General features: G+C 39.3%; 1 protein-coding gene across 1 annotated transcript in view; it reads left to right on the top strand.

The window, feature by feature from the left end:
* Positions 1-19,376, top strand: part of pth1r (parathyroid hormone 1 receptor) — a 28,023-nt gene that overhangs the window by 7,782 nt on the left and 865 nt on the right. The window contains exons 2-12 of the mRNA XM_062482117.1: positions 6,444-6,546; positions 10,712-10,822; positions 11,504-11,625; positions 13,916-14,010; positions 15,891-16,077; positions 17,317-17,470; positions 17,894-17,954; positions 18,283-18,349; positions 18,482-18,576; positions 18,693-18,834; positions 19,250-19,291. Of these exons, the coding sequence (XP_062338101.1) occupies positions 6,444-6,546; positions 10,712-10,822; positions 11,504-11,625; positions 13,916-14,010; positions 15,891-16,077; positions 17,317-17,470; positions 17,894-17,954; positions 18,283-18,349; positions 18,482-18,576; positions 18,693-18,834; positions 19,250-19,291 (1,179 nt within the window). The remainder of the gene's footprint in view (positions 1-6,443; positions 6,547-10,711; positions 10,823-11,503; positions 11,626-13,915; positions 14,011-15,890; positions 16,078-17,316; positions 17,471-17,893; positions 17,955-18,282; positions 18,350-18,481; positions 18,577-18,692; positions 18,835-19,249; positions 19,292-19,376) is intronic.

The following is a 19,376-nucleotide window of genomic DNA, read 5'->3' as shown; positions in this document are numbered from 1 at the left end:
AAACCTGCTATTTTCGCTGACCCTTCCAGTACTGCCATAGGGTAGACACAGCACATGCAAATTGTTGCGTTTTAATGTCTTCCTAGAGGTTATATGTCACATCATCTTAACATTAATGTTTTACCACTATCGTTGGTTTCATCTTCCTCCAGAAAAAAAACATGAAAATGTTTTTCTCCTTGTAGAAATTGAATAAATGTCATATCTGACATGTAGCTTATGACTCTGTGGTGTATACTCGGTGGCTAGGATGTTATGCAGGATATCATAGAGCCTTAGTGCATTCTTCACATCTTCCCGATCTTTTCAATGCTTCTACTTTCAATCTAACAAGACGTTTGACATGACAAATGCCCCCCCCCCCCCCCCCCCAGCTGGAAGCCTCCTGAGAGGATCTGACCTTCAAGTCAAGGTTCACTCACAAAGACGCTTCAACAAGCTAATCAGGTGGGAGGAGTGTTAGGCCCAATGAGAGACACCTAAGATAATTAAGCAGCCCTTGCTTATCTTCCTATTCGGACATCACTTTATGCGGTAGGCGGTCACAATTAGAGGGGTCTTACACAAACGTTGACCTTGCCCCAGGTTTTTTCCGGGCTGCTGTGTCTTTCAGTGACAGTGAAAAAGGGGGCTGTTCATTCCCAAGGGATGTAAGTGCTCTTTGAAGTGGATTTTGCTCTGCACAGCCCCCATTTTAGTTGGCCCAAGAACCCTGTGCAAACAGCTTCAAAGAATTGATTGTGCTCCACACGAGGGCACTCACTCTGACGACCTTGTGGGCAAAAAATATTAATTAATTAAAGTATTTATTGAGACCCATATGAAACCACCATTGGCATTATGTCTTAATTTGATCTAATATGACCTTCTGGATTTCTCCAATTTGTAGCAACTACTTGAGTTCCCTTCAAATTCAATAACACCATATTGGTTAAGTTATCAGGTGCAAGGCAGACTTCATTCATCTGGAATATTCTGTGGACCATAACCTAAAAGCCTCTGGGGGAAAATTGGTTAACATGTTGATCATTTTTTTTCTTCTTAACTTCTGACCACATTAAAAAGAGCAATACCAATACTACTACAGTATGTAATAATTTGTAATCATTACACTAAGCAGTGTAATGATTAGTTCAGAATATGTACTTTACGGTTTTCATGTTTTTCAAGGTAGAGATACAAGAAGGGAATCCTGGTGTACCTTCGAGGTTCTATCCTTTACGTTCACTGTCATAATTCATTTATGGAACTTTTTGTAAGAAAAAAGAAACAGGAAGCTTTCAGATATTTCAGGAGCCTTTTCGGTTTTGATCAGTTTTTGTCAGGTCAGCGTCTTTTAAAAATGAATGAATCCATTAGAATGCACCTGCAGGTCTTGCTTGTAAATATTGTAGCGTCTGGCTTTCTGTGCGCTCACCTATTTTCTGCACAATGGGGTTATGACCACATGTCCCTCATGATTCAAATTAAATTATATTTTTTTTAACATTCTACCAAACACAACATGTACTTTATATTTACAGTATATCCATGTCCATAAGAGAACCGATTAACATAAAGAATACATCTGAGGGTTAGTTCAGATATATTGTGAAAAGTAGAGGTAAATTCTTACTATACAGTATGTAGTACAAGCTGCCAAAATATTCAAATACCATAATGTCATAGTGATATCCGTCTGAAAACTATGTTCAGTGGGTAGATTAAGAAAAGTATTTTGATGGATGCCACCATAGAGTGAACAACATACTGTGTTTCAGAAGTTTCTTTCCAAACTGCCTTGCATAAAAAGGCCATTAGATTATAATGGATTGCTGTTGATGTTTCTATGCAGTGTTTGAGAGGGTGGAATATGCCATTAGTGCAACAGTCACTAGTAAAACGCCAGTGATCTTTAGCATCTCAAAATAGAAAGCTCTTAAAATAATTTATAAAAATATATTTAATCCATGATCTAGATAATCTGTATGTAAAATAATCCCTTTAACAGCAACCTGTGCATGTGTTTCCCAGATGGATGTAAATATAATGTATTGTCGTGATGGCTATCCATCCCACAACCCATGTGATTAAATGTCATATTTGTAAACGTCCATTAGGATATTATGAAATGTCTGGTGTCTTAGATTGTTACATAACCCTTAGCCGTTTTTAAGCTTTTGATGAAAATGAATATCCTGTCCTGGCGCTGCTTGGGTGAGAGAATAACCCTTACTCTCTGTATTAAATGACTTACGTAACTGAAGAATGAGTGCTCAATTTTCAATTAGAGAGAACAACACAGTTAGACCTATCCTGGCCCCATGATATGTGTGCTGCTTCTCAGAGCACACACAGTGTTTCCATCAGGGACAAAAGTGCTGTTCTTCAGTCTTAGGACCAGGGCAGGGTGTAATTAGGAACTGAATGCTTCTTTAAGTCAGAATGTGGTCTGCAAGCATTTCCAAAGGACAACCAGTCTTGTGGTTTGTGGTTTTTATCATCAAATGCAAATTGCACAGTTGAAGAGGAGTGGCACTGACTCATGGAGTTTATAATATCCAGGAACTTCATCCGCTAAAACATTTATGCGGTGCAATATGTCAAAAGTAACATTCATGTTTTTTCCAGATAGTGGACAGGCCATTAAAAACAAGATTCGACAGAGCTATAATTTTCAAGATCCCCCTTATTTTGTAGAAAAAAAGAAAAAAAAAACTTGGGGAAAGTCAAAAAGCCCTTGGGATCGCATTTTGAAAATATGCCAACAACAAGGAAGGAAATGTTAGCCTATGGTGTAAAGAAGGGCAAATGACCAAAACAAGTACATAAAACAAATATATGTCTGTATTCCCATAATACAGGCGCTTTACAGCAACCAGGGTAAATATTTTCTGTATATTATTTATCATCCATGTGATGAAGTGTGATCAGGAACGGAAAGTCTCACTTTACACACTCATTTACCCAAGAATCGCATCCCCAGTACTGTATTTACCAACACAGAGCAGCAATATTATAGAATATATTCTGATTTACTGAAAGGCATTGATATGAGGCAAACCATATTTTTGTACTCGACTTTTGATCTGTGAGCTTGTGTTGACACGTGAATCATATATGCTGTCTGCTTTCAAAACTAGGAACAAGGACACAAACCTTTTCTGTCAATCGTACATAGTTTGTCCACCCCCCCCCCACCACCACCTTCCTTTCTCCTCCATAAAAAAATATTGAACATGTTGCCTATCCCTAAATGACCCACGTTTTCAATATTGGTCATGTGAATTGCAATGACAAGCAGCAATATCCACAAAAGTGTGGATATTAGAAGTTGGGATGTTGGTTATTCACACTTTTGAGCTCTGTAGAATGCACCTACACTTACTGTACAGTTCTGTGTTCACTGCCCTCAGTCCCCTTAGCAACCATTATTGCCATTCTCTTTAGACCATTAGACCATTTATGAGGTGATGTTTTTCCAAACTCTGTGTCTTTCAAAAAATGTGGGTTTACCTTGTTTACTTTTTTGACTTGCTTGGAATATGGATATAATGTCATTGGGGTGTTGTCTTAACATACAAATAGTCCAAACCATGAGTGTTTTCGTTCCTTCTGCTCTGACCTCCTGAGAGTCCTCCTTTCCCAATCTCTGCAGAATTTAACAAACCAATACAACAGGAAATGGTTTTGGTTCACCACAACTGCTTTTTCTCAAAAAAGATCCATTGTATAAGATCATCCACAATCAGGACTGATGTTCGTGCAGTGAAAATCAGATGTCTGTCTGTCTTGACAATGTATTTTCATACCATTAATTACACCTACACACTGTGTCAGTCTCTCTGCACCATAGGTGTTTAAGTGCTGAGTGCTGTATTGACTGTCCAACAGTTATCTGCTAATTGGGATCCCATACTGATCTTGGGCTATTGGTCCACAGATTGAGTATAGAATTCATTTTAGTCAGCGACCCAAGACAAACAGAAATGTTGCGGTTCATTTTAGAAGAGTCAGTATTCTGAGGACCCGTGGTGAAAACTATTTATTTTGCGTGTATTTATCAAATTTTCTTTTTGGCACATGCTCTGAAGTATTTAACAAATAGAATACTGTATCTTGAATGAAATGCTGTAAATAAGAATGTGCAAGTTTTCTCCATGTGAAAGTCCTATTTACTTTGGTGGTTTGGAGTATAGCCAGTGGAGAAGGAATACTTTTCCAAAAGAATCAGGGGACTCAGGATGCTCTTCTCTTTTATGGTTTATTACTATAGGATACTTTATTGTCTGAGGTTATCTCCCCTCCTAGATTGGTTATAGTACAGTACCATGTAAACTGCTGCCATGTAAGATTGTAGCCTATATGGTTTTGGCGTGTGCAGAGAACAATTTTGCAAAGACAGCTGTGTCCTTGAAGGCGATACTGTAATTTGCACACATGTCACATGTTTAATGATTGTGACAGATTATAAATAGATCACAGAAGCAATGATTCATTGTAAAATGGCTGTAATGCCGTTTTGTTAGCTCATACTGTTTTGTACTGTCGGATAAAAATGTACATGCCTATGGATGTTACATGGAATAAACTTCAGTAATTGTTCTACTATTTAGTAAATACATTTAGCACAGGAGAGAACCACCACCTTTTTGGGGGCTTGTCACTGGACTTTTCTCCTTTCTACAGAAACAAAAATTAGTGATTCAGGTGAAAACGATCTAACTGTAGCTCTTCGGAAGAGAGGGTGGAATATTCTATATTGGCATGGTCACTACTGTAAACAGGTTATATCTATCCTTGTTCGCTTGTGGTGAAATGTTGTTCCATCTGTGGTTGTTTACTGTGTGAAGCCATAAATGTCTTCCTTCTGTAACCCCATTCAGAGCTCGAATTGGACAACCTTATTTCAAGCCTGAAAGTAGTGAAAATATTGATGGATCGAGGTATTATGGTTTCAGGTCCAGCAAACAGAGACCTGGTACAGTATTTGCAGTTTGATATAAAACTCTGGAAACATGCCTGTACTTCGTAGAAAAACACAAGTATCCTTGTTCCCAAATATAAAAAAACATATATTTATTCAGGTTTAGGAGGCAGTATGGTGTGGTATGTTTATTGATCAACAGAGCTGACTTTTTACAGTGGAAACACATCTTGAATTAATAATAATAGACTTATGGTCAGGCAGATGTACTGTGAGGGCAGTACTAATATAGTAAAGATTACTACAAACAACTTGCTGTCGTGACTTTGACACTGGACAAATACAGAGGGTGTTAAAGAATAGGGTACTGATCGTTTGTGGTATTTTTTTTAAATCTTGCCTGCCACAATTTCCAAATGGGTACCTATGTATCTAAGTATCTTAAAGGGCCTCTGTTGGGACATACATGGAAGGAGTGTTTTGACGTTGACAAGGTGATTAAGTATCTTTCTAGTCTGTTGGGGTGGTTTGAAAAACTGAGTGCTGAACCATTTGTTAATATTTTCAAATTGTTCAAGACAGTCCTCTCCAAATATTTGAAGGTTATCTTTGATTATTTTCTTTAAATGCCCTTGTTGTGTGCAGGTCAATATCAGCTTAACAGCCTGAGGTGCTACAAAGAGCAGAATTTATTGTCACATTATAACGAAGATGACACTTGTCAAGTCAATAAATCAATATTTGTGACTGGCGCACAGTGATCCCAGACCAAATAGCAGACCAGCCAATGGGATCTATTAGAAGGAATACGTTTCCTCGAATGAAAAAATCACACCTGAGCTATTATTTTGCTCTCTAGAAAAGTGAGTGAAAGCCGAGACAATGTTGGGAGGTGTAAGAGGAAAAAGTTTGGTATCAAATTTATTTTTTCCCACTTTGTGGGTGTCATATCTGATTAGCACCTAATAGATACTGACCACAGAGTGGCAAAAATAACAGAATACCAGCTGGGACTATAAACAAAAGCTGAAACAGATACTGTTTAGAGAAGGAAAGAGGAACCACAAGGTATTTTATAACTCTTTGCTTCACAGGCAGTTAAGACAGGAATAAAAATATATAACCAACTTACATTAACACAAATCATCCTGACTTACAGTTGGACACATTCCCTGAGTTTACATAATTTTCAAGGTACTCTGGAAGAAAGTGTTTTTTAGGTAAATGTTGGAAGAGAATGGGGTTGATAGGATTTTGATCTTGCTTCTATCCTTGCCCACCACCTACTGCTTTTGGCTGAGGTTGTTTGTGGTGGCAGGAGAAGTGCGATGCAGCTGGGTCATATTTTGATATAATTTGTTTCATCATGCTTTGTCGACTTTGTCGACATGGAATCCTGTCAGGTTGGGTTCATGAAAAATCGGAAGTGAAGTATGTAATGTTTCTCCGGTTTCATGTGTCACGTTCCATAATAGTCCCAGCATAGTGTGCTAAAGGAAAGTAAGACTAACCTAAATGTTATTGTCTGTCTACGCAGGTATACGCCGACGATGTTCTCACCAAAGAAGAACAAATTGGCCTGTTGTTCAAAGCAAAAGGGAAATGCGAGGGTGCCATTAAGTCCAAATACAGTATTCCTGGTGAGTATTTGTGTCAGGAGAAATATACTTCATAAACTAGACATGCTGTTTGAATATTGATATACTTTCCCCCCTTCTTCAGAGAAAATATAGATTTTATATTATTATGTAAATATTTTTGTGTTATTGTTTCATTTACATGAGTCAAACTCGTCACATTTTTATGGGATTAGTGACACCTGCGATCCCACTACAGCAGTCTGCAGGCTCATTGCTTGCTCTGTTAACCAGACACCAATTTAGTTATGTCATAAAGACACCGGAGGGCATGAGAGTCGAGGCATGATGTTGTTTATTTGGTAACTAGAACTATATGAAACAAAAGCAATATTAGGATGTTAACACTTGGCAGACAGACATCCAGGGTAAATAGTTTAGAGATAATTGAGACGCATGTCTGATCTGTGTGTATTCTTATTCAGAATACATCATTAAGTACATATCCTTTTTATCTTGGTATTGATTTAAATTTCATCTCTGTTTATGGCATAATATATTCACTTAGGTAATGACTGTCCTCATGAAAGACATGTTTTTTATTTTTTCTGTGCAAAGTTTTGGGTCTAGTTTTCCTGTTTGGTTTTAGGAAGTTATGATTGTAGAAGGATTTCCAAAGAGCAGAACTGGTACTTGTGTACTTGTGGGTGTATAAAGAATGTACTTTTTGAGCAGATCCCAGCATCCTTTACTCTGTGGTCACTGTCATTTTGCCTGTGAAACTATACTAAAGAGTTTTGGATTCCATGTTCAATAAGTCCTATTATTTTCTCTTCAGCCCTGATTCATTGTGGTCTCCTTGTGTTTGGTTCTCAAGCATTATAAAAACAATCTTCCTGAAACAAAAGCACGCCACAATAAATGTTTGTTTTCAGAATAGGAATACAAAGGCTATTGCTGATGGTTTACAGTAGTTGACAGTATTTTGGCTCACAATGTTTACCAAATGTGAAGAGTTTGCAAATACCCAAGGGTTTCACATTCTAGTATAAATCTGACATAAAATGCCCTCTGAGGTGGCAAACATCAAAAGTCCTGTTTGCACAACACGGTTTTTATGTTTATGGGAAAAAGCGAATAAATGCAGGGCCTAATAATTGATTTGAATCATCACAGACACTAACACTGAGCAGAGCACTCAGACACACATCAGAGCATTCGAAGATGAGAGTTTCTGACCACCATCATCTTTAATCCATCTTGACATCTGTGGCGTGTTACTGTCCAACCTGTTTTCCACATACCTGGCAGTATATTTTCAGGGTAAAGCACTCACTTCAGATTTTCTCCTACTGTATTACTTTCTTGCAATAATTTTGAATAGGATTTTAAATTTGTTATTAAATCTTTACGGATGATCTTATCTTTAGAGTGATATTGGTATTTACAACACTGAGTGAAATGTGGAAAGTGCAAAATGTGCAAAATTTGATGGCAAGATGGAGATGCATTTCTGTTTGTTGAAGAGGGATGCAGCTTTGATGTCACTGGAAGTGGTTCCTAAGTGGAAGATTCTGCTGGTTCTGGCATCTTGGAAAAAAGGCATCCTTTTTGTGCAGTACAGTGTGTGTCAGAGTGCACATTGTACCTAACCTGCATAGTGGATCATACTTGTGGAGTCATTTTGACTTGTGGTGTTTGTTTACTGACCTCTTTTGGAAGGTTACACACATATTTCGAATCATAACACAAAATCAAAATTTGAGTAAGCACATTGCCTTAAAAAGAAAATAGTTATGTGTGTCCTTTATGCCTCAGAAAGCATGATAATTGAATTTAATGTCCTTGATTTCAGATGTCTACTTCCTGGCACTTGACTTAACCTAGGCTCATCTGGTGATTCACATATCATCTGTCTGAATAGGTGTTTAGTCAACAGGCCTAAAACACCTGCACTGTAAGCTAAACTAAAACCAATGACCCATAGAATGGTCGGAAACTCCTATGTGTTACAGTTTAAGAATAGTTTTTGGGTTGTGTTCACTAATTGTCCTTAGTTTAGAACATTGTTCATTTTGGTCTTCTATTGTGGTCAGATCTCAATGTGCTGAATCAAACTCACAGAACAGCAACTGGATGCATTTTTGAGGACTTTGGCTTTTGGTCCAGGTTTGCCTTGCACATGTCCTGTTTGACCACCCTTGCAGTTCGCTGCCACTGTAAACCCAGTGGTTACCCAAACTATTATTGGAGCTGTGAAGCGATGACTAATTTAAATTGTTTGCAGTGTGGAGTGATTTATCAAATAGTTACAAACTGATCTTGCTTTTCCAGCTTTTGTGCTGAGGGTGAGGGCCAACCGCAATGAAGCCAAAACTCTTTTCACATTTCACGTTCAAGGACATTTTCATGTTCTGTCTGGTATTATTTCTCATTTCTGCCTTGAATACACAGGGGTCTCGAATCTTCATTGCCTTCCTGGAGACAAGGTATTCATTGAGGTAGATACTGAGGTTTGCCTGGGTAGAACAGTCAAGGGATGTGGGATGAAGGCCCCAGACCTTGCAGTGTGAAAATAGCTCAGCATTCAAACCCGTGGTCTTGGTATAGAATAACATCAGCAATCATCATAAAAGCTTGCACATATCAGAACTCTGTGCAATATGTGTTTTGACATCTGCAAGCCTGAATCAAACGTGTGGTGGGAAAAGAAAACCTTATTATAAAACCTCAGTGACATCACCAATACCAAAGTCCCCCCATAGTCACGTCTATATTTAAATAATGGTCATGGAATTTATAGGAAATTATATACGTGTGTTCAGTGTTTAATTTAAGCTTGTTGGTAGGTGGTCCTATGGTAATAAAACCTATGGCACAACCGTAGACCGATTTTACTCTCACTCCTAGGACATGCGGTCAGTGTGATTTTGAAAATGAGGTGCTCTATTTTTCTCAACACAGAATCTTCTGAAATCAGTCAAATACGCTTTACTCTCTAATTATGCGCACCAAGTGACAAGCCATTTTGAAGGCACATAAAAAGCATGTCGTCATAGCCTCAGATGTTTCTCTCTGAGTTTGATTACAGGAATGAGAAAATAATAGATCTACAGCAAAGAGAGAACAGTTTTAGTTTTATTCTTAACTAGTTATTAGTGGTAAGAGTAAGGCAGATGTTTTCAATAATAGAAAATAAATGCCAAGCCCCAAAAAAACTTTTCTTGCCAGGAATCTGTGGTAAAAGAGACCATGCTCCCACTATCGGAGGACTAGGGTTTCACAGAGTCTGGCTTAGTTTAAAATTAAGGACCTTTTGTTCTAAATGAATGTACATTAATGGCTAAATGATTATTTTGTTTATGAATTAATGAAGATGCTGTTTCACTTCATTTGTGAAAGCTTTACAGTACACTATGTATTGACCAAACAAGTACAGATACTGTCCTTAATTTAGCCTTCACATTGCCAGACATTTCTGCTCCTCCAACATGGAAGCTCAGTCTTACTGTCAGTGTAACATAGTATCTTTGTTTTCCCCCAGACACTACACCACTGTTTGCATTGTTTTCATGAGTTCTTGTGGAATCTTGAAAATACGATGCATATTGCGACCAATTAACTGGAACAGAACAATGACAAGCACTATACAGTGAGGTGTTTGGGTGCTGCGGTGATGAGATCATAAACGTTCAATTTGCCCATTCCCTACTACTATGGATCATTAGAAACATATTTGCTTATGCAGCTATCCAAGGAGTGTAACACTGACAGTGGAAGTGGCTAGAGATAAACATTTTGTGGACATACTTTATATTCTATTTTGTTAAATGAAGTAGCCACAGCATGGATGTTTTGAAAAATACATTGTGGATTATTGAGGGATTTTTTAATATTTTCTTTTATAAGGAACAGTCACAGCTCTTACCCTAAAGAGCAAGCATATACCAAGCAGCCATTCTAACCATGGTTCAGTGCTTGTCTCATACTGTATTTTAACTTTCCCTAACCACCAATTGCTGTGTCATCTTAATTTGCATACAAAAATACCCTCATGTCTTTAAATAAGTTCAGTTAGTTAGTTTAGTAAAAGAACACTAGGCAAACCGTAAGCACAATATTTCCTGTTACACATGAACAAAGGCCTATGGCCATGTAATGTTGGACTGAGGCAGTGAACACTCCACATCCCGGTTCTTAAATGTCACCATTGCTTATTTCTCTACAGATGGTTTCTGCTCACCGGAATGGGATGGTATTGTTTGCTGGCCAGAGGGGGCACCAGGAAAGCTGGTGTCCACTTCATGTCCTGAGTACATCTATGACTTCAACCATAAAGGTAAGCCAGGCATTGTCAATTTTGACATCTGAGCTCAGTCTCGATTCTATTGTCTGCGTAAGAGTATATAATATACTTCCAGCTTTTTTTAAATGACATAATTATATGATGATGTAATATTTATAAAACGTGTACCAGAAATTCAGTGATCGATAAAAAGTCACCCTGAGTTTGTAATACTCCAAGCATGCTAATTGGGGGACATCCATTTATTAATATTGAGTTCAAAAAGGTTCAAACTTGTAATTGGTCAGTTGCTGCATAAACAAAACTGAGGCATTGACCACAGCCCCTTGACCATGGAATACATTCAATGCAGGATGAATCAATATGTTAATAACGTGCCAAATTACGTTGTGTCCTTGGGCAAGGCACTTCACCCTACTTGCTTCGGGGAGAATGTCCCTGTACTTACTGTAAGTCGCTCTGGATAAGAGCGTCTGCTAAATGACTAAATGTAAATGTCAATTTTCATTCTATTTAAATGAGCACTTTAACATCAACTTTAAGAGTTATAAATTATGCATATTTTGATTTTGATATTGCCCTATAAGATTTCCTGCCCAGTTACACTTTCATCCCTGCATTGTCATTTAGCATAGCTTGAAATAAGGTATATAACAGTTTATGACAAATCAGGGATGGAGCTCAATTATCCTCTGAGTTGTGCTTTGTTCGCAGGCCTAGCATATCGTCGCTGTGACAACAACGGAACGTGGGAGATCACAACCAGCAACAACAAGACCTGGGCCAATTACAGTGAATGTGCAAAATTCCTCTCCAACTACAAGAATGATGAGAAGGTAAAAAGGCATTGCTATCCCTAAAGTGTTTTGGGATCCGGAAATGTCCTTTTGACAATGAAACGTCTGTCCTCCAGCACAATAGTTACAACAACAGCAAGACAATAACTATTGTGTGCATGTGCACATTTGTTTGGTTAGGTTGTTAGTCTTAACAGAACCTTTCAATAAGTCAGTAGCATTCGCAACACGTGACAAAGCCTTCCTCTAAGGGACAACAGCTTTTCATTGTGAAATGACAGGACTGTTGTAAGGCACATTGTGTCAGATCAAGCCTCCTTGAGTGTCACTCACTGGTGTGTCAGTCATTAGACACCCTTGCATGTCTGCTCCTAATGAGAATGCTGTGTTCATTGTCTGGCAATCCCTTTGTTAAGCTCTGAGACATTATGTAGATGCAGGGTTTTCCTTTCCTCATATGAGATAAAAATAGCAACCAGCTAAAGCAAAGACAACGCCAAATGGAAAGTCTCGTCACCAGTGATTTTTTTTTGTAATGGAAAGCAGATTTCCTTTGCTGCTGCACTCCTACATATTTTTAGCATGAACATTACTGGCTGTATGTAATCTATGGGACAAGAGGATCTGTTAAAAGCATAAAACGTATTCTCAGATAATCTCTGGCTTCACTCCCCCCCAAGATGTTCCTTCTGTGTGGTAGGAATACTGGAGTCAGTATGGATTGTGTTCTGCTGGCAATCATGAGATCGGTGTGTGACTGCCACTTTGGAACGAAAATGGTGGGGTTAACAATTTGTCACTTGGCTGCCATCTTTCTGCCATCATTTAACACTACCGTTTTAAAGTTTATGCTATACCCTTGTCCACAGCCATCACTAAATCATTGGGATTGTTATTTTGAGAGTACTGTACTTTGAAAAAATATATATTTGTGCTTGATTCACTTTGTTAATCTAGAAGAAAATCCTAGGACCGATTACACTAATGGTTACTGTTTACCATGAAATAGCCTTGGTAAATAGCCATGAAAGTTGAAGGCTAGTGTTTAGGGAATTGAGGAGATGCAGATCTGCTTCATTAATGCAAAGCAAAAGAAAAACATGACATCTGAAGGTCATACACAGAATTTCTGAATTTCTGTCAAGGCCAGAGCTGGAGTGCTTGACAGAGTGAAAGAGCATTCTGTCCATAAGCATAGAACATTTGAAATTCTGCTTCTCCCCAGTATATGCTATTCAAAACATACTGCATACTTGAAAAACCAACAACTGTATGGTACACAAAAGTTTGATACTTCATATAAATCTCAAACATTGCTCCCCCCACATAAAAATTCTTCTCTCCCACTTATTAAAAATAGGGTATCAACAGAAAGGATGTGGGCGGACATGGGCATATCCACATTTCGGGGCCCCAATTTCCCAGACTTCAAATGTTTATATTGATGGGATCCCAGGAATCATTGCAGCACTTTAATGAAAACTGCCTTTACGCAAAACGAAAAAATCTTCACAGCACAATTACTGCACCGCGCACCACCACAACTTAGAGACCCTCCGTTTGGCAGCGAGTGGCGGTGCTAAATGATAACAGCAGTGGAGTCTCTGGTTACCTCACCCCGGGGTTGGCCCCCTTCCACAGGCTGTGTTGATCCAGAGACCCTGGTTAGAGGCCCTGCTAACCCAGCATGTCCTCTGGCTGCCTGCTCTCTGTAGTCATCTCAGTTGGAAGCCCCAGCAGCCCCACCCAGCTTGTCAGCCACATCACTCAAGCCAAATGCTGTTTTCATTAAAAGCAGTCCAGTTGCTGGAGACACCTCGGTGGCCTGGTGGCAGCTTGTTGTCACAAGCAATCATCGTTTAGGAAGCAATCAAAGTCTAAGGACCTGTATGCTAATGAAATATTGACCTTTGGGTCCACGCTGAGGTGTTTTTGCTTCCCTGTTTGTGTGTTGCAATGCAGTGTCCCACTGTGGGTGGTTTGGAAAATGTTCTTCCCCTCTACTGGAACGATTTGTCTGATTTCCAGTTGTCTGTGTTGGTGTACAGCACAGATAGGGAAGAACACAGCTTTAGTATTTGGAACTTTTGATTGACTAATAAAATAATGAGCACAGAACAATATAAAGTATTTTTCGCTGGTGGATACATCTCCAGTAATTTAAATTCTCTGCGTTTGTGTGTTTTAAGTTGATGAAAAATATGCTACAAATGTATGTCCATTCAAAAGTATTTTACAATGCGGTATGTACATTGTACATTTTTGTACTGTAGTGGTGTAATGTTTCCAGACATGTCAAGCTATTTCTTTCTCATTTCTCCTACCACAGGAAGTCTTTGACCGGCTGTATCTCATTTATACGGTGGGCTACTCCATCTCTCTGGGATCACTTATGGTGGCTGTAGTAATCTTGGGATATTTCCGGTGAGTGGTTTTTGTCTTTGGAAAACTCAATAGCCTCTTCCTGCACAACCCCCCCCCAGACCAGGGAACTATACCCGGGGTCAGGGATTAAGATAGAGCGACGGATAGAAAACCCCAAAATACAAATTTAATTGGGTGCTGAGCACAGCATCTAAACACATTTTTTCATTCTTATACTGTTTAACTTGTATATTAGAAGCATGGAAATTCCTGTAATGAAGTCCTTAAAATGTTTACATAAGAGCTTGGAATAATGCTACTGTCGTAAAAGAAAAACAAAAAGAGGAGGCGTGCAAAATGTCCACATAGCCCACCTTTGCCTTTTGCATGCACATTTGACTTTTAAAGAGATTAGAGATGCTCATCTTTGAGGTTGTTGCCTCAAGGCCTGTGTGGAATGCACTTTTGTTGACATTTACATTCTTTGTTATTTCCTTACGCATTGATTTCAGGATTTGGAAATTCATCAGAAAGCATTAGTTATTGTTTGTGTCAGTCTGTCTACTTGAAATGTTTACATAATGACGCAAGCAAATATTGTCTTGAGGTGTCTGAGTGAGATGCTCTCATCTGAAAAGGGGTGCCAGGACTTTATAGTGTCACTAATGTAAAACATTTTCCCAAAGTGTCTCACAGCAAACAAAGCAACTTTCAGGTAACAGATAGCATAAATTAGTCTCCTCACACAAGGTTGCATTCATCCTCTGTCCATTCAAACAGTCGATCTTTTCATATCTTCCCTCCACTGATTAATGCAAGGGAACTTGTCCATTATTTGTTCATTTTGTTTAGCGGAGGGAGTATCAGAAATCAGTGCAGAGAGATTTGTTTACCGGTGCTATGGCAGACGTGCCTTACTGTACATCCAAGCGTTTTGACGGAGCAGCCTTTTAACACTGCTCCAAACAGGCACCAGGAAGCCAATGGGCCAAATGAGTTTAATGGGAGATCCCAGGAGCCTTCTGCTGACGTTTCTGCAGCGCTACAGAGCACTCCAGCCATGTCTCCACTTCAACATGTCAGCTCTTAAACCGTCAGACATGGGAGTTCATAAATGTTGTTTGCGGGGGGGGGGGGGATGGTCTACAAGATTCGTTATCCCCCCACACCTTTCAAATCAATAGACCCTGAGGACAGCTTGTCAGGTAGCCATGTCTCTAATGAGCGGAATGGGTTGTATAAATAATGAGTAGGAACTGATTAGACTGACGGTTGTTTTCATTAAATCTAATGATGACCAAACCTGATGAGAAAGTCAATTTTAAATTATATAACCATTTCCCAACTAAATACTGAAATATACCAAAGGATAAAATGTGAAGGAATAATGTTTTAGGATAGAGCTAATTTGTTTTGTTTAGGATAACCTGTAATCAGGTTGACACAGTTGGTTTCCTCAAAAGCTCCATCCATTTCCTAAGGTTTCAAAAGGATGTTTTGCTAAAAATCTGACAGATAAACTTTTGCTTGTCTGGGAGGAAATTCTCATGCTTTTGGATCTGCACAACATATGCTTGCAATTTAGTTTTTACAGCTCACTTTGAGCCCTGCGATTCAATATTTGTGCTTTTCAAGCCTCTAAAGCTCAAGAATGTGTTACACTCAGCACAGAATTCAGCTGGCTCTAATTAGGATGAGTATTGTTCAAGAGTGTGAAAAACACGCACACACTCACACACATCTGAAGACTACAGATGAGGTTGAACTTGCATTCGTATAATGACCCCTTGGCTTGTCTTTTGTCAATCACTCCATCCTGTAGTGATTGTCAGGTGTGAAAAGTGAATGTTGTGATGTCAGAAAGAGCCTCTGATAATTTATCTGACAAAGCCAACACCCTTGTTTCATTTAATGAGACCTTTCCATGTTTTTACCTCTAGACGGTTGCATTGCACCAGGAACTACATCCACATGCACCTGTTTGTGTCCTTCATGCTGCGGGCCATCAGTATCTTCGTGAAAGACGTGGTCTTGTATTCTGGCTCGGTCTTGGAGGACATGGAGCGCGTCAGTGTGGAAGATCTCAAGTCCATCACTGAAGCACCTCCAGCCAATAAAACCCAGTTTGTAAGTACACAGGACAAAAACCCTGACTGGAAGAAATACAGTACATGTTCTGTTATTTCTTTAAGTACTGTAATACTGTTTTTACAATCGTTGTTGGCGATGCTTTGGTTGCACTGTACCATAGGAAACCTAATCCTGGGATAATTGTGTATTTGTTGCTTAGGAGAGATTCGTTCAGCATTTGGTACATATGACTCACCAACATTGTCAAATGTCTTATTGTCTCATTTCTAAACAGACCGAACCAATGGCAGGGCATTTCTATACTAGTAAAACATGGTTGCAACACTGAGACCAATGAGAGGAGGAAAAAATATTCAAGATGATTAGCTGTCATGAGCCTCTGGTAGATCACCTGTAGATAGAATATGCAATCCAGATCATTCAGCAATGTTCGCACTGTAGCTAGATAGACAGAGGCTGCCTTCCCTCAGGGCCCACTGATAAAGAAAGTGTTTTGTCCGTCTCTTCATAAACGGAGTGACTAAGTTCAGTTGAGTTCTGGATTTTAATAAGTATTATCAATCTGCAGATTGGGAGAGAAAACCAGACCCCTGACAATAAAATGACAACACAACACCAGGCTTAGGTCTCAATCATGTCTCTCTCAGCTCTGAAAGGACCATCATCCTTTATAGGGCACAAGAATGTAAACATAGATTGTGACAGTCAGGCAGTAATGACGTTTCAACAGTCTCAGAGAAAGAGATTCACTGCTCCCAACAAATGACAACTCTCAGACTAGAGAGTTCATAGTTGGAGCTCTCCTTGTAGTCATGACAAGGAACGTTTAGCCAGTACTTTCTCCTGACCCCGAACATCTATTAACCCTGACACATAGACACAATATTCTCTTATTAATAGCAAGCTTACATGAGAACGTACTAACTAGTATCCAATGACTAGTTCTATTGATTAGTGAATAATGTAAGGACACAGGAAATCCCAATTTCTTCCACACCACTCACGATCAACAAGGTGCACTTGTGATGTGAACATCCACTGTGATGTTAAGACATCTCCACATAAACACGTGCTGGATGAATATAAACGGGATTAGCACGAGTCCTATTGTAACTGAGGTCCGTGGAAGAGAACATGAATGAAGATGCCATTTACAGTAGTTATGTGGGACACAGTACATTCAATGTTGTACTTGATGTGCCTGTCAGTAATAAATAATACTAGATTTGTTGTGTATAATATGAGATAATAAAGATGCATTTTGATGTGTCTCAGATTGGCTGCAAGGTGGCTGTGACCTTGTTCTTGTACTTCCTGGCCACTAACTACTACTGGATCCTGGTGGAAGGCCTTTATCTTCACAGTCTCATCTTCATGACCTTCTTCTCTGACAGGAAGTATCTTTGGGGATTTACTATGATTGGTTGGGGTAAGTGCTCCCAATCACGCTACACATTCTAAGATAAAGCATTTGATCTGTCAGTAGACAAACATATGCATTTCTCAGAAAACAGATTTTCTCCAACGATTCACGTAGGCTAGGTGGAGGTGTACAAGTCAAAAGAACAAGGGAAATGATTTGGCTTTGTTGTGTGACAAAACAAGACAAACTCTGAAGCTGTGAGATCAAAGATGTAAGCCCACAGCCCCTGCATTGTACACACTGTGCGTTTTACATCTATATCAGCACAGCGCATACAATGTGGATGCTGTGCTGCCCAGTTGTCTCACATCAAGGAAAAAAAGCTACAACGCTACATAATTGTGGACAATATGATGTCACAGAGCCTGCCGCATTTCTGCAGGAGCTGTCAAATGGAGATATGTGTTATCGTGTTGTCCTCTTCCTCAGGAGTTCCAGCTATGTTTGTGACAGTTTGGGCAAGTGTTCGAGCCACCTTGGCAGACACAGAGTAAGTGACTCTGACTGGTACAATAACAAAGAGATAACCGTTTTGCTTATGTTAGTGCTGAAAGCATATTCACAATAATAACAACAAAAGGCTGAAGTTCACCTGCAAAGGTGCACTCTGTGTGAGAGAAATACTTCATGTGGCAAATGGTTGAAAGACCAACATACAGCACATAATTATTGACAATTACCAAGACCTCCTCGTGTGTTCTTCTTTATCTTCATCCCAGGCTTCAGAACCACCAACACAAACCTACCTAGAGAGCATACATAATTATACCTTTTGCATAGTCTATTTTTTCGTTAAATGCCTTGTCTATCCCTCACAGGTGTTGGGACCTAAGTGCTGGCAATTTGAAATGGATAGTTCAGATACCCATCTTGACTGCTATCGTGGTAAGTGAACCAACCACAGGTTTTCTCTTGCTTCAGACTGTTTGAGCATGCTTGTACAGGAGTGTCATAATCCACCATTTTGATTGGGGCGTTATTAAACTTGCTGTCATTTGCCTCACATTTTCCCCTCAGGTGAATTTTCTGCTGTTCCTGAATATAATCCGAGTTCTGGCAACCAAGCTAAGAGAAACCAATGCCGGCAGATGTGACACACGACAGCAGTACAGGTATGAAGCTGCACCTGTTTCTGACAGTCCTTTCTTGATTTGTCAAATAAAAAAAGTACGATGGCTCGGTGATCAGACAATGCAACAATCTCTGCTGGGATTAATTTCCTTCGCAGGAAACTGTTGAAGTCGACCTTGGTGCTGACGCCTCTGTTTGGGGTCCACTACATTGTGTTCATGGCCATGCCGTACACAGAAGTTACCGGGGTTCCTTGGCAGATACAGATGCACTACGAGATGCTTTTCAACTCTTTCCAGGTACAGTGGTGACTGTGGTATGTGGGACTGTGGAATGTGGGAAACTGGCGACAAATCCCGAGAAGGTTGCAGGCACATTTTTTCCTGCCCAGTGCTAACACACTTCTAACTAATCAAGAGCTGGATTATTATGTGATTTGCTGAAGAATTTGCTCTGTTATTAGGACAGGTTCAGTCCTATGGGTCCCCCAAGAATGTAGTTATATATCTGCATAAATCAATGTGGAACTGCACTGGCTGTGGCAGCACTGATGATGATGTGATTACAGTAGAATGTTAGGAATACGAGAGAGCTATTTCAATCAAATATTTGTACTACACTTACTGTACTGATTCAGAATTTGGTCCATCTAATGTCTGGAAAATTCTTTGACATCATTGTCATGCTTTTTCTGTGTATGTTTTTTCTTTATAGGGATTCTTTGTTGCAATTATATATTGCTTCTGCAATGGCGAGGTAAGTACTTGGTTATTTCTAGTTTTCAGCCCTGACAGGAGGAACATGCCAGATGCACTTACTGTAGTCCTGTCTTTCTTTGTTA

Source organism: Osmerus eperlanus, chromosome 16, assembly GCF_963692335.1.
Source record: "Osmerus eperlanus chromosome 16, fOsmEpe2.1, whole genome shotgun sequence".
Taxonomy (NCBI): Eukaryota; Metazoa; Chordata; class Actinopteri; order Osmeriformes; family Osmeridae; genus Osmerus; species Osmerus eperlanus.
This window is presented reverse-complemented; position numbering and strand designations above follow the sequence as displayed.